Here is a 16,986-nt window from a genome sequence, read left to right on the forward strand (position 1 = left end):
ACACATACTGATTATAACAATAGAGTCCAATATCTATTTAAGACACACTTAACTAAACACATGAGTTGCCCTTTAAGTAAAGTATCAACTATAAAAGCACAGAAGACAAAAAGAATGTTGGCTCAGAGAAAAAAAAGCCACGTTCCTGGTCTGGGAATTCAACTATTTCCAAGCAACTTTATCAATGAAAACAGATTATTTTGGTTTGTTTTAATTTTTCCACTAGAAAAACTACGAGTGAACACCAAAAGCATGAATATATTCCTATATCCAGATGAAACCACCAAGATGTCATCACTTAAAACAAACACTATACAATAATAAAAACATATAAATCCTCGAATGAGCAGATAAGTGGGTGAAAAAAGAGGAAAAAATGAATCAAAACAGAAACATATTATCCATTGATCATTAAAACTAACACGGTGGCGATGACGTAGAAGGAAAACGCTGCGTTAAAAGACGTTTACGTTGGTAAACAAAATAAATAAAAATAGTTGACCCTGACTTGCGTGCGTTAATGTGCTTACGTACGCGCCCGCGTGTCCTCGTGTGCGCCGGCCCCGCCCCCACGCACGCTCGCTCCGCCGTGACGTCACGGGGAGGACGTCTCCAGCGCCAGCAGCCGTCAGTTGTAGAAATGGCAGCGCTGAGACAGGAGCGTCGGTATGGTCTCTCCTGCGGAAAGATCAACAAAAACAACCCCAACCAGACTCTCTATCACGTCAAACTCACCGACACCGCCATCCGGACCCTCGAATCCTTCCAGAACATTAAGGTAAGACGGGGGAAAAAAAACCCTTTTGAACTTTAGTTTCGTGTGTTTTTGTTTTTGTTTTTTTTTTATTCTCAAGTCAACCATGGGAAATATTCCATATAGTTTTTAATTTCCTTGCATGTATATTTATTTAAAAAATATAGCGTTGTTTTCTCATCGTTGCAGTCTTGATACATGTTTGTTTATTCTGGCTTGTGGTACAGTGAAGAAAAAAAAAAAGCGAGGCTCGATTTATTGTCAACACAACAGACAGTTCAATACACTTTAATGAATGAAGGGATTTAAGCTCCGAGTGAAACTTGTTTTTGAGCAGAGAAAAGCCGATTGTGTTTGTTTTTTTTCTCCAATAGTTCGTGGCTGCTTGTTTACCAAACGCGTAATCTGTCGACATAAACCCCGCATGAATTAAATTTGACAGACGTTTGCGATTAAATTCCAAGATCTAAAAAGTTATTACTATTTCAATTGTTTTTTTCTCATTTCATTCGACAAATCCAACCTAAAGGCATGACGATAATTCCATGTATTTTCCCTCTGATAAGACGGTTATGACTGGTCCACTGACGTCAAAACAAAAGAGGGACATTTCTCGAGTATAGATCCTAGACTTTCGTTCTAAAAATGTTATATATTTCGTAATTTCAAAGAATGTGTCGGTCCAGCTCCGGTTCTTACTCGCCGACCCCTCCCCTGATATCAACCCCGCCTCTGACCACCTTCTCCCGGCCACAGCCACTGTGGACTGCACGGAACTTTAAAAGGACACTTTACTCGAGTCAAAACCTGATAATGCTATTAGAAGTTGTAAAGCTTATAACTAAACAAAATAATATATATATCATTTTTAAAAGTACATTTTCCATATTTTTTTTTTAGAAAAACAGTATTAGCTCCAATGCTAAGCTAACTCTTATGCTAATGCTAGTGTTTATAGTTATTTACAAATAGCAAAGTGATGATAAAAATCATAATATAGGCTGAATTGTATCTTTAAAATATAAAAAAGGCAATTTTGTGGAGAATGAAATCTTTGTGTTATGGTTGTGTAAGTGTTCAAGATTTCCCATTTAATGGAAATTGGTAATAGTCTTTCCTCCTTGTCATGCTAACATAGCAACAATATTTTAAATACTTAAAGCTATTCTACTGTTTTTATCGATAAATTGTCAAAATGCGGTATATATCGATTGTAGTGACGATACATTTATTTGTTATAAATAAATCTTCATTGCTGTTATTGAGCTCTATCCGACAATCAGACACATAATATTCCTCATAATAACAAAAAATAATACTTTATTTTGGTCAAATTGATGCCAAAATCAGCTGGATATTGAATTCAATAAGGTACCCTCGGAAACTACCCATCAGTGTATAGATAAGTTAAAACCTTTTGAGTTTTAAATTTAGGGATTGCATTTCCAAATAAGGGTCAGTACAGTTTGTTCTATCACATAGAAGCACAAAACAAACCATTGGCCACGTTAATGATCAGAGATAAACGGCCATCAAGACACTATCTTGAGAAAGACTGGGCGTTATCTTAGTTCAGCACAGACATTAGTAACAACTCGTTTTTTTTATTACCGTGATTTGGACGAGGAAAGCAATTGGGCGGATCACAGTTTGACTATTAAAAAGTCTCCTCTAGCCTCAGGGATGTGTACATGTATCCAAAAGTCTTTGAAATATACTATTTCATTAAATATTGACAAGTAAACTGCTGGTGGAAAAAAAATGTGAACAAGACTCTTTAATGGGGAAGACATTACCCAAAACCATCAATAATAAATTAAGCACCCTGTCAGTCACTTCCCCTCATGTACTTGAAGGATAATAGCATTAATTCATCAAACACGAATCTTGGTTCCAGCGTTATGACGATGTTTACTCATATATATATATATTTTTCAATTTTGATTCCACTGAAGTCTCCGTGGAGCTTGTATGCGTCATAAAACAGTGTGTTAAAAACAAATATAATTGACTTCAGAAGCAGTGTCCACTGGGAACTGATGCAGCTTTTATTAATTTAGCTACTTAGCGGAAACACATGCTGAAAAGCTTGCCATCGGTCTCCCACACATAAACAAGCGGACTGTCAGACTATTGATTGAAGTATTTTCACACACGTCTGCTAAGTAACAGTCATAATTATTCAAGAATTTGTAAAGTGCATAGATTTTCTTTTTTACTTCAATCAAATAGAGTTAGGTTAAAGACACAAGAGGTGACATTATACTGTATTTATTTAAACATATATGATAAATATGGGTTTGCATTGCAAACATTATAAAAGTACAAAGCACAAGGTTCACACAGAAGATATTAATAATAATAGTGTGTTTTATTATCTTCCAGTACAGCCACTCTCACCGTGTACAACAGAGTCTTGACGAAGCGTAGCTAATTCAAACAAACAGTAAAAACGCGTAACAAAGAGAATATGAATCACTCATGCCTGACCACTTAAGATATTTTTTTTCTCCCCCAATATGTGACCTGTGTCGTCTCGTTTCTCTCCCCCAGGCATCACTATCAAATCAGCCGGCGATTTGCTTCAAGGGGAGCCAAGGGGTAAGCTGCTGTTTTGCATACTCTTCTCCCGTCGCCCTCGTAAAGTGAATTCTCTGATTAGTTTTGATGCACTGTTGAGTGGAATTATGACAGGACGTCTTCTCTCTGTGCTCGGTCGCTTTTCGATATGACATAATGCTTCATCCAAAATAGGTCGGGCTTGACGCTAGCAGGGAATGTTGTCGAGAATGCTGAGTAGGGAAGTTACGAAGAGGACGTTTTGTAAACTGACTGGTTCATGCCTTGAGGGTCAAGATGGCAGCCTTTGGTTTCACAGACTGAAATTCCATTTTGGGAAAACCAAGTTCTTTAGAGTGGTGGTCCCCTATTTTATTTTATTTTTTTTACCATGGACCTGTTTATTGTAAGCATTATTTTCATGGACCGGCCTACATATAAGACCAAAATTAAAAAGCAAAAACCTGCAAAAACTAAACGAACAAAATAGTATCTTGACATGTCAGGAGTCACAGGCTAATATGACTTTTTTAAAGAAAGAAAATAATGCAAAAAAATGAATAATCGATACAACAGAAATTAAATAATTTAATCTTTAATAATCTCTTTCACTGAGGCCTGGTATCAAATGAATTGTGGACTAGTATCGGCCCCAGGCCCGGTGGTTGGGGACCACTGCTGACAAAACTACACTACACAAAATGATTAAAAGAAACCTGGTTATTTTAGGTAAAGATTTATATTTTTGTATAAATAATAAATGACTATAAAGGATAGATTGTTAAAAAAAACTGTGACAACAAAATGAAAACAATCGAGTCAAGCTCGTAGTTAAATTCACTATTTTATTAAAGAGGCTCCCAAAAGTCAAGGCTCCTAAAACCACTTTGAACAAATGAGCAGCAAATGAAAACAAAGTTTATTTTTTTCTACATTGCCAGAAACTTTCTGACCAATATTTTACAGATCAAATGCTTAATAAATATTACTTTCCCTAAATTATTCATTGAATGTATTTGGGACACTATTAAAAAAAAACTACGGAGAAGCTAGACACATAAAAAAAGCAAAACTCCTAAGAAATCCAATTCATAAATAAAGTATTTTTAATGGGATTTGTCACCTGTTGACCCACTGTGAGTCATCCTAGCACCTGAAAACGGTTTTATTCATTGGAATCATTGGCTTGTACGTGTTGACACAGAGTATGGTTATATTAAAGTCAGAATTCCCAGCAGCGGTTGGGGCGATCGGGAATTCCTTCTTTTAAAAAAAAGATGCCTGTGTCCAGGAAGATTAGCTTGCTCGCCGGCACATCCTCCCAAGTACAGCCTGTGCCACACATTTTACCACACAATCGGGGCCAGTCTAATAGAAGTTGCTCTAATCCCTGCAGGAGCAGATTGCATTGAGGAAAGTGACTTCGGCTCTATACACAAACGTTGGCCCCCGTGTGCTCACACGGGCCCTCCAAGCCCTAAGACTAGGGTACGCTATACCCCCGGGCTGCTAGCCAGGTTACTGGGTCAGGCTAGCAACTGGGGATGCTTTGTTCAAGCGGAGGGAGGAGGGAGGAGGGGGGGGGGAGCTGGCAAACCCCGGGGAGCCCCAACGTCTCTCTATGCCTGTTGTCTCTGTGTCGACATGAAAGCGAAGAAAAACTGCAACAGCGTAAAGAGCGGCGGAATTTCCAGTCCCAACGTTGACATTTCAACTGTAAAATGATCTCCTTAAAAAAAAGAAGATAAATGTATACATGTAAGACACATCTTTGGACGTTAAAAAAAGCAGATTAACCCACTTATGTTGCTGTGCAGCAATGTTAAGTGAGTATAATTTAAGTGCGCTTTAATCACTGAATTGGATTGGGTGATTATATCTCAGCTGGCACATTACATATTCAAATTGCTTTGTGGAATTCAAGCATGGGGCTCAACCGCCCCCCCCCTCATCCGACAGTCCTCCCAGAGCCGGACGATTGGGCATTAATGAGGTACCACTATCTGTGGGGGGAGGCCGAGATTAAGCCGTTAGTGGGGGGAGGATATTGGTGAACATGGCATTCTGGCTGCAAGGAGACCAAAAGAATAACCAACCCACCCCCTTTATCCTGGGGGGGTGGGGGGGGGGGGGTTTGGTTGCAGCACTTTGCTTTCTTTTTAATCCTGGATTTCCAGGGTCATCTTTTTTTTTTCCATTCTCAACATCCAGTCAAGAGGTCAGTGTAGCTTGTGTCCAGTGACAGGTCCCAGATGTAGAGCCCAGTCACAGAAGCCGCAACCCCTTATTTTTTGCTTATGATCATCCATCTCACCGGCCCATGTCGCATGTCATGTGAAAAAAAGGGGGGGGCGCGCCGTCCCAGGCTGGAAAAAAAAAACAAAAAACCAAAGGAATTTTTTAGAAATTGCTATCCTGGCGTTGGTCCAGAGTTCAGCGGCACCGCGGCTCCTATCGAGAAATGGCACGCTGAGGTTTTCGCCGTCGCTTTTTTTTCTCACAGAGCCTGCGGTGCTTTAAATGACTATTATAGTTTGACAGGGATGTTCTTTATCTCGCCACGGAAAGACACAGACAAGCCGCGAGAGTAACAGACATCCCTGCTTCCTTTCATTTAGATCGACGTAAGAAAGAAACATCTTAATCACTAATATTACAGGAGTTTTCAATCCACCGCATAATCTCTTCATTATGTCTCTTCCTAGAGCAATTTTCTTAGGGAAGTTTAAGCTGCTCTTGTCAAGCTAAATAACTTCTTTTAACCACAAATTCTATTTTGCTTTTTTTATATGAAAACATGCAGAATTAAATCCACAGTGGTGGATTCAATTTGGGTTTTCTCAGAGCATGTTAGAATTTCAGTCAAAGCTGCAGTTCTCATGCTCCGAAATTTTCACATCCTGGTGCTTGTTTCCTACAGTGCAGCCAGAGCTTCCCTTCTGTTGGCACAATCTATGTCCATTTAGCGGAGGAATGAGTCTTGTGTTTATTCACCAAACCAAACGCTGTGACGGGATGAATTCAGCTGTGAGTCAATGTTCAGTGTCGAAAAAATGTAGATGCAATTTGATACTTTTCAGACCCCTTAACCAAGGTGGATGAGTTAAGTTTTCACCGGCTTTAGGTAATTTTTTGAAACGGCTCCAAAAGGTACGAATACATTTTCATAAGATACTATATTTTTGCTTTGGGTTTTTTATTCACTTTTAATGCTTCTAAGCACTGCTTTAAGGACTTAAAAACATGGATATTTAGCAATATAACAAACAATCAAGCCAATACAATTCTCCTCTATTATAATATTTACTTTTATTACTTTGATTATAAGCTTTGAGGAAAACATTCCGTGGAAGAGGTCTGAGCTATCTCAGTGCTTGTGTGGTTTTGAATGTGTCATATTTTAGTGACGTATTTTGGCTCTGTGGAGAGAAGAGTCAACCGAAATCTGCTCTCAAGAGGATTTTGTAGCATAGAAAATAAAAGTCAAAGCTAAGTAGCTAATCTATTAGCATCTCTGGTAATTTAGCTGGTTGTCCTGGTGTGTGAAATGTCGTAATCAAAATATATTGATTGTCATATTCCAGCGTTGATGATGCTGATTTCTTTTGAATGACCTTTTGAAAAACATGTATTTTTTAAAAGGGATCGTGTCAACTGTGCTAAAAGGACGTGTGTTCAGATTATTCATCGAGCAAAAGTTGTTTTGATTTTTTTTTTGTTGCAAATCCTTTTTTTTCCCCTTCAAGTCCTCAGAAGACACGAGAGGCTCTTTCTCACACATCGCTGTCCTGACTCTACCCCCCGCCGCAGCCCCGGTTCACCTTCTTGTTGTGTGTGTGTGTGTGTCGATACACGTTATTTTTTTTCCTCTTTTTCTCCCCCAGAAGCTCATTAGAATAACAATAATAGGAATGTGGCCCTCCAAAAGCGAGAGGCAGAGTCGTCCCACGTGTTCCTGAAAGGGCACACGTTCATCTATTCACCCAGATGTGTTTAGCAAAGCGGAGTCCCTGTGTTCCATGATTGCCGTGTTGTTTTCATGCCACAGTCGCTCAGTCTCTGGGTTTTTTTTTTTACATCACTCTGTATATTTTCGGTGGCAGCCATGTGAACGTGATATACTATAGTTAGGGGAAAAACTTCTCCACCGAACATGTCATTATTGTTTTTTTTTTTAGCTTCTTCAAGCGGTTTTCGGCAGACGCCATTGTGACTGAGGGCAACGTTTTTAAAGTCACATGGTGGCTAAATTTAGCCACAGACTCATCACTAAAATCGTTTTCCTAAGTTTAATACTCTTGTCAGACATTCAATATTTTGGAAACCACAATATACTCAAGGCTTTTTTTCGGGGAGGGGAAAAAAAAGCATCAAGCATGTAGAATTCATATCTTCAGAAATGAAGCATAGACATAAGCCACAGTACAACATCATCTGTCTGAGTTAGTCATCTGCGCTGCTCAAGACATAAACAATGGAGCTTAGCTATTAAGCTCTGGCAGTAGATTCTACTGCCAAAAACCAGCAAAAAACATTCAACTGTGCTGAATGAGGTTTTAAACCTGCAATGAAATACATCTTCACGGAACTGTTTAACTGGCTTTCTGTTTTCAGAATTCTTGATAGTAAACTGGTATATGTAGATTAACATTCATGGTATAATCGTCTTGCCTTTCAACATTTGCCATCAGCATTACCATAACCCTTCTACGTCCTCCCAAGTCACAGCTATTCTGTTTATGTCCTCGTAAACACCTCGCAATCTTCAACTCCTTCGCTCGTAACTCTGCTTCTGGTCTTTGTGTCGGAGCTGCCGTCGCCGAAACGTACGTCATGGCAGCACCGACTACTGTCCGACAAAGCTTTTCTTTCACTCCGGCGGCTAATCTTCCCGTCCCAGGTCATATCTTCCCTCCCTGCACTCTCTTCTTCGCCTCCCTTAATCTCTCTCCGTCCTGCACTAAACTGTGATTGTTGTGTTGGGGCTGTCAAGCCAAAGAAAGGGATAGAAAGAATAAAAAATATACGTAAAAAATTAAAGTTAATAAACCAAATAATAGAGCAATAGTATAGATATTAACAAGCAGAGTTAAACTATTATAATATGAAAATAATCGGATTGCATATTATTTTATTGGAGATATATATATATATATTTAAAGATTTGAATCTCAATATAAATATTAAAAAACCTTTTGACAAACCGGCTTTAAAAGTCACTTGTTTCAATATATATATATATATTTTTAATATTATTTCAATTCTTACAGGAATTTCTTTCAAAGAAAAAAGGGGGAGTAAGAAAAAAAAACTTTTATCAAACATAAAGCTGTCAAAATTAAATTCAGTCAGTGTATAATTGATCCTTAAACACTCGTATAATTAGAAATAATATCCATCACCATGGCAAACAGGCTATGGTCGATGTAATCCCACTTTCACCTTAAATCATTATATCACTCCTCCGGCACATCGGCCTCACTATCCTCGTCCATGTACTGAACTGTCCTCACATTCTTCTCCCCGATGCTTCGGCACTTCCTCTTTCAGTACCTCACTTCCTCCTCTCGGGCGACTTATTGTCATCGGCTTTATTGTAAACAGCACACACAGTTCAGTTTGGTCTGACCTCCTCTGTACTTCACTGTACTTCTCTGTCAACATACTCAAGGTCATGTTGTCCTCTTTTTCTTGACCTAAACTCATAGCAGATGTAAAGACATTGAGCCATTTTGTAACTGTCAAGCTAAATTACAGATATAATCCGTTGAATGTTTTATAGAAAAAAAGAGAAAAAAAGGTGTCAAAACCCACATTTTTAGAAAGGTTTATAGCTCGTTTTAACGTCTAGCCTTTTTACTGCCGTGTTTTTAAATGTCTTAATCCTGTTTTAGCCTGTTGCACAATAAGTTTTGCTTCGAGGCCTCATTTTTTATCCCACTATATAGTGTTGTACTATTGTGTTTTTAAATGTCTTTGTGTGCAAATGTAAAGTGAAGTATAAATAAAATATATTATTATTATTATTATTATAGAGCTTTTATGTAACGTCCAAAATAGACTCTGTGGTTGTAATATCAGTTGTTGTAGTAGCGCAGAAGCTATTGTAGGATAGTCATAGGGGGTTGTTATTTGAGTAGGTGCGGCGTACAAACTGGTGCTGTAACATAAAATAGAGGTGAACGGCGAATTCCGAGGCTGCAAAATATACATGTACAGATTATTTTCTCATTCCAAAAGGGTTATGTTTTATCTGCAGTGAAATGAAATGAGCCAGCAGCAACTTGACATCATTAAACAGCCAGAACATGTTGACAAAACGTTAACCAAGTCTGTAACACACGCCGCTACAGGTTAATATGTTTCTTATTGTGTTTACATTACACAGTCATTGTCGTCAGTTAAGGTTACAGTGACATGAAGAGGATTGAGAAAAAAAGCAGTTAAAGATAGCAAGTGAAGGATAATTGAATAAACAACTGCTGCTACAAGTGGAGGAAGCTTGCCCTCAGGTGATCTGGTCTTTGAGGAGCACCAGTACCACACAGAAAAGGAAGTGGAGATCCTGATGCTCAACTGACAGACTTTTTGTGATGGGAAAATACATGAAGCTCTGCAAACATTTACTCAAAAGCTTCGACTGTGGAAGGAAGTTTCGTTATTAGTTGTCGTCATGAATCCAACATGTTTTACAAAGTAGGGAAATTAGCAGCATGAATATCATTTTTGAATAAAATTAGAACCGTAATAAAAAAGGAAAGGGTGGTAAAATAAATGAATACAAATGCAATAATACATTTTGGCTGTGTTGATGTGACATATTTGTCATTCAGGTCATGGTAATAAAGCAGCGAGTGTGACACATTTTCTGTTCCTGTTGGAAACATTTCAGTTATTTGTGTTTGCTGCAAGGTATTACTTGACCTGTCAAACTAAATAACTTTGCTGAGAACTCTATAAGACCAATTGCGTAACAGACAACACACACACAATGATCCGTTTGGCTGAGAGCCAGATAAATATATATTTTTTCCGATGATTGGAAGATCGACATGCTCCAATTGCAACTTTCTCTAACTTAACTAATAGAATGTATTTGTCTTGATTTATTTCCCTTGGTTTTAATTACTGCATTATGATTATAAAACGTCTTACGACTGGTATAAATAGAACAAAGTCAAGTTACAGGAAGTATTTCTTCTGGTCTGTACCGGCCTCTGCGGAGTCGTAACAAAAACATTTTCCTCTCAAATGTAAAAAATGCAGCACAACAGGATATGAGGAACACCATCACGGCCCTGTAAACACAGCCAGTGTTGTGTGTGCAATCGCGAGGAGCCTTTAAACCTTAAACCCCACAGTCTGGTTTATTGTGTAACTCATTCTAACAGGATTATGTAATCCATAACTGTTTTTCCGCAACAGATACACAAGGCTTTTAGACTGTGCTCTGATTTGAAAACCCTATTTCACGTCGCTGCAAATTATGCATGTTATATAAACATCGAAAAAAACAAAAACAAATAAGAAGCATCTTTTTCAGAGAGGGAAACACAACAGGTGCCTTTGACATCTCCTTTGATAGAGCACGATTTAAAATCCACTTCTTGGATTTCTCCCTTTGTCCAAGTTTCCCTGCACGTGAATCATGTTGGGCCGGACTTCCCAACACACAATCTGTCAATTGTTAAAGGATTACCGACTTGCGTGGAGAGAAAGTCCAGTAATAGACTAATAGAATGTAATTCAGTACATTTATAGAACACGATCCTCAGTTCTTAGCGTATTTTTAAACAAGTTGGATTTTTAATGAGGTTGACAATAGTAACATTTTCATTGCAAATAGTCTGGAAAATGTATAAATTAGAGATGACATTTTAATGTGGATCACAGCTGAGAGACCTTTTGCTTTACTTCATATCTCGAGTGGCGACAAGACTTTGTGTCATTCAATGTGGCAATAAAAAAAATTCAATTGTTAGATCTTGGCTTGGTTTTGTCAATTTCTTTAAATATTAAATCCTAATAAGAAAAACAATGTTACAGACTGTGTGTACTAGTAGTGACAGTATTTAAAAATAATTTACACTTACTCAGAGAGATTAGCTTTAGTTAATATTTCAAATGAATATGTTTAGCATCTGCTCAGGTTTTCGAATTGTTTCAATAGTCCGTTTCTGGTTGTTAAACATTTTTTAAAGTATAAAATCCTTAAGCAAAGGCAGATAAAAACATTTTGATTGTGTTTACAATCATATAATGTTGACATGATTTTGATAACTAGTCTTTACTGCTTTACTAGTCAATAAAAACTATAAGTGTAGTATAGACAACGTGAGGGTCCTTATTTGAAATTAATAGTTTACCTATTTGCTTTTTTACCCTGTCTTCCAAAGAGTTAGTTTTTTGTGAATGTCATCCCCATAAGATAGTCATGATTCTCTACTAGTAAGTGCCATTGAAACACAATAAATTAACTTTTGTTTATACAATCTTCTGTTAGAAGCGTGAACGTCTTGGTTTGGAAAATGTCCCTTTTTATTTCAATATATTTGGATACAAGATATAATAAACTTATTTTTAAACATAGATTTGTAAAAGAAAATGTATTCAAATGTTAACTTTCTAACAGTCATCACGCTGTCATTGGGAAGCTAAATCTGGCTATTATTTACAATCCACAAGCCACTTTAAAGATCATTATTAAACAGCTTTCTAAAACATGTCTCTATTCATCAGGGCCCCTCAACTTTATCAAACGAGTCAGCTCGTTTTTTTCTTTTGACACTATAATCCTATCTTTTATAACCTCCACTACACGAGTTCATTCAAGGACAGATCTAGCCACCGTACAAGCGTAGCTCTAGTATACGAGAAGAATAAAGGCTTGTGCGCGATGTGCTGTAAACAGTTCTCCGACATCCCCCATGTGTATTAAGAGGAAGGCACCTCATATTTAGGAGGGGGCGGGCGGTCGGGGTGGGGGTGTGGAAGAGCGTTTGTGGAGGTTGACAGATTAGCCTCAGCTTCTTGGAAAAAGACTGATTCTGCTTGGCATAACAGGCAGTACCTTGGGGGATGCTCGTCAGTTGCCCATCCCCAGTACTCCCGTCAGTCCCCACCCCCCTCTTCTTTTGCTTTTTCCTGTCTCTCCCAACCCCCCTCGATGAATAGATCCTCAAGCACATGAACCTCTCCATCCACCCAGGCTCGCAACAACACTGGAGCAGGATTGAAATGCAAAGAGGTGGCGGCGCAGGTTGTGTTTACAATATGCGTACAATCGAGGCTAAAAATGAGAAGAAACGCGTGGCGACGGTGGTTTGACCTCCTTGTTGTCGATGCACTTGTTACCCTTTCAATTCGCCATGTTTGGACTTTCAGCCGCCGAACTTGTTGAGTGTTGCTCCTTTAGCTACTTTGTTGGGTTAAGAGCGTGTTTGTATGGATGTATGTCTCAACGCATGGCATTCCTGAAGAGTCAACACTGGCTCGCTCACTCGTGGAATGGCTTTACAGGAAGCCACCAGCAACCCCCCACAACCTCCCTGCATAAAAAAACCCTTTAAATTCCTTCTTATACCCCCCAATAACACAGCCACACGTCGCCGCTGTTCATGAATAATCCAGGCTGCCCGACAGGCCATCGCCGAGCTTTGTGGGGGAAGAAGCAAGAACAAAAGACGGGCGAGCTCGCAGAGCAGCTATGGCTGAGTAGGCTCAGATGAGAAGACAATAGTCACCAGTGTCAGTACAGACGGGGAGCAAGAGGCAGAGACTTCAGTGCAAATCACAGATCCAGACCCTTGCTCCCATCACCGCGGCCCATGCCAAAATACCAGCGCCGGGAACATTGCCTTCTCATCTGCGCGGCTAAAAGACAGAAAGAGAAAACCGGCCTCTCATCTTTCGCTCGCAGATGTTTGGCCTGCGAACGCACATGCTTAGACATCTCTTCGGTGAAGCTCCCTGACTAAATGAAGGGCTTTAAAAAAAACTCCTTTAAACCCCTTTTAATCATTTTATATACGCCCACGGAGTCAAAGTTGGGAGTTTTACAAGGACATCACTGATGGTGCCCTTTTGTCCGTGCTCACTTGCTGAGCCCCCCTGCCAAGATTTTTCTGTTCCAGTCCAGTTCACACCTTACAGCAGCTTGAAAGTATTTGACATCTCCAAACACTCGGAGCCTGGAAGAGCAGATGTGGCCGGGGTTGCAGCCACAGAGACAGTTATTGTAACAGCCTCGGTGCTCCATGGGGGTGGGGAGGCATACTTGCAAGGTAGCAAGGGTTGCCTTTGTGGTGCCATTTGGCCCCATTTGAACAAAACTTTATATATTGGATTAATGTGTGTAATTGGTACACGCTGTGTCATTATACAACCTGCCTGTGTTATTTCGTAACCCTATGTGTCCATCAGAACTACGGAGTATTTTTCGGAACACATCATGGACATTCATACCTCGTACAGTACAGCTCTCTTTCTAGGAGTTTGTTTTTAGGGAGCCACAAACAAACATTTTCAATCATACTTAGTGCCGCTTCATCAATGTATTGATTTATAACATAACCTTTTTTTTTTTTATTATTATTGATTATTTCCTGTTTTTTTTGCTAGTTCTGAACAATGCAGCAATATGCTGCATGAGTGAATGAACAAACCTTCAAAATTGTCCTGTAACCAGATGGAATTAAGGAATATTAATCTAAAAATAATCATCTGTTTGTTGTCCCTTATCTATGTTTTCTGACAATTCAAATACCTTTAAAGCTATTTTGCAACAAAAAAAATACTTAGCAATTGTTTGGTTGAAGGACCTTATGATCGAATCAATGGTTTCATTTTGGGTTTTTTTAAGCCTTTGTTATTCTTAAAAAGGAAATGTTAAGTAATGTATATCAATATTACTTTTTTCTTCCTGTCTTCATAACCTCTGGTACGATTGCATTTTAAATTCAAGTTCCTTAATGAGAAATTAAATGACTATGAAAATGAATCTAGTCTGTATCGGTATCACATTCGACTACAACATGACTAATAAAGCAGATAAAACATGTCAACACCTCATCATCCACTGAAAGTATAAAACTGACCTTTTCATTTACATTAAACCTTCCTAACGGTTGAGTCATGGTTGAACCAGTCCGAGATCTGCAAGATTGCGATGAGTCAATGTGACCATGTGCAAATATGTATGGATACAAAACACGTTTTAGGGCCGTGGCCTCGCCGTCTGACTTAATGGTTACATAAACCGGCCACAATTAAAACATGATTATGTTTTATAATTGTTGTTCACTTTTAGACCGTCTTATTATGATGTCAAATGTTTTCCTTGAGCAAAAATCCAATTCAAAATTCAAAAACACAGTGTACGCTTTAGCTCAGTGACTCAGAGATGTAAATGTAACCTTAAGATATGCACGATGACTAATGGGGCTAAATGTCAAATTAAACACAGTAATTTCATTTTTATGTCATTTCTTACTGTTACCTGAGCAGCTTATAGCGGCTTAATTTGTTTTGTATTTTATTCTAAACATTGTCTTTAAGCCTTATATACTAAAGACATGTAAAATGTCACCAAACAAACACAGTAAAACATTTTTATAGTTTTATTTCATCATGCAATAAATTGCACATAAAAAAAGGAGAAACAATATGTTGACGTTTTAATTTTATTTAGAAACCTTAATCAGACCTATGATGTTAATATTTTGAACATTTTAAACATATAAAATAAAGCTCAGATACAGTGTTGTTACTGTACATATACCTCTTAATCATTTTTCTTAACTTCATTAAAAACCTACATCCTTATGCTTCTTTAAACCAAACATGACATAAAGTAGTGACAGTGGAAGCTCAGACATGTCTAAACTTTATCGTTGTATAATGACCAGTAATGATCCTATTTAACCCTGCAGGTTAGTGTTTGTAGAGCGAATGATAAAACAGTGATAACAGGAATTCTGGAATTATCATAAATATCAGAATCAGATATGAGATGAAATAACTTATTAATCCATCTCTAACCATACAAAAATGTCATTAAAGTGTGTTTATAAAACTCTTAGCAAGATGGTTATACAAGAATTTCAGGCTACAACCCATTATTGTTGAACTGTATCAATTCAAAGTTTCTTATCTTAAGTGGACGGTAAAAAAAAGCCCCTGAGGAGTAACGGTCGGGAGACGAATGGGTTAAAAGACATATGGTTATGAAGCTTGCGAAGGAAGCTGTGAATAAAACGGGGGCGACCTCTAAACTGTCTGACCTGAGTGACATCCATTAGAATGAGAATGTGAAGTGTGCACGGTGGCAGAGATGGGGGGTGACGGGAAAAAAAATCGAATGCAGATCCCGGGGCCGGCTGAAAGAGCGAGGGGGGGGGGGGACTCGGGGGGCATGGTGGCCATATTGCCATGATAAATGTGCAAGCTCATCTTTATTCAGGCGCCGGTTTGTTAAGCAGCGAAGCTTGCGTTTCTCCGCATCGACCCACGCTGACTTGTTGCATCCAATTTTTGTGACGGTCGCTTCTCCGAAAAAGGTACGCGGCCTGTCGTCTGCCCTTCCGGTGGGTCGTTTTTTTAATTAGTATAAATCCTGAGGCGGACATACGCGGGACTATGTTCAACCACTTCATGTGAACGGTCAGACATAAATAGGTCAGAATTAATTGGTCAGCTGTGTGTCTCAAGTGTCGACGGCGCTTATAGGCCGCTTTGTGTTGACATGGGTGGGCCATGCACGCGGATGAGAGCTATGGGGGCCGATGGGGGGTAGGGCGAATGGCATGCGTTGGGTTTCAGAAGAGGAGGACGGGCGGGGGGGGGTGTCACAAGAGGAGCCGTTCATTGGCCCTGGTGCACCAAAAAAAACTGCTTATTGCTTTGCTGCATGACTGGGCATTTGTGACAGCTATAGTCCTGCCTGCCACATCTGCCGGGGGGCACCGAGCTCTCGGCCCATCAGCTTACAATCAATCACTTAAGAGTGACGGCTGAAGAGGCAGCTTCAAGTCCATCTGACTGACGTTTGTTTTCCTCGGGACCAGCAGTTAGCAACAACACTTTGTTTAAGCCTGAAGATAGACAAGGTTATATATAGACAACATGGTGTCCTCGCAAGCCCTGTTCAACTTATACAGTGAGATATGTTGAAGATTTTCTAACTCCTGTAAAAGATATTTCGTCGATGGGATCATTAAAACATCCGGGTCACTACAACTTTAAATGATGTTGTTGCAGCGTTAATTTACCGACAGAGTGCTGTTCTGTAAACACAAAGTGAGGCTTCGTCTGGCAAAATCTAGGACAGAGTAATCTCGCCATTTAGAGGCCGAGACACAGCTGCGGGCAGCGAGGCGTACATTTGTCTCCCAAAACGCTGTGAAGGACCTATTACCTTTCGGTTATTGACTGCCTTGTGTTGTCGATTTCCCGGGAAAGTAGGTTATTGGGTCATTTTTTTTTTTTTTACGCAACAGGTTGCTAACAGAGATGGACTACATCACGCCTCTTCGGGAGCCGGGGCGCTGGTGATAAACAGAGTTATCGCCTCGGTGAAAAGAGCTGCCTCGCAAACCCTTGTGGTAACTGAAGAGTAATTACTTTAACCTGGACCTCTGACCTGGAATGCAAGGTAGCTGCTTCGGTTCGAAAGA

The 16,986-nt window shown here is 39.2% G+C and overlaps 1 protein-coding gene across 1 annotated transcript in view; it reads left to right on the top strand.

Moving 5' to 3' along the window:
- Positions 1-636: 636 nt before the first annotated feature.
- The window catches only part of LOC148073604 (RNA polymerase II elongation factor ELL), a 32,095-nt gene continuing 15,745 nt past the window's right edge, over positions 637-16,986 (top strand). The window contains exons 1-2 of the mRNA XM_087797071.1: positions 637-778; positions 3,308-3,355. Coding sequence (XP_087653197.1) covers positions 641-778; positions 3,308-3,355 — 186 coding nt within the window. The 5' untranslated portion in view covers positions 637-640. The remainder of the gene's footprint in view (positions 779-3,307; positions 3,356-16,986) is intronic.

Source organism: Callionymus lyra, chromosome 8 (genome assembly GCF_982586985.1).
Source record: "Callionymus lyra chromosome 8, fCalLyr1.hap1.1, whole genome shotgun sequence".
NCBI lineage: Eukaryota > Metazoa > Chordata > Actinopteri > Syngnathiformes > Callionymidae > Callionymus > Callionymus lyra.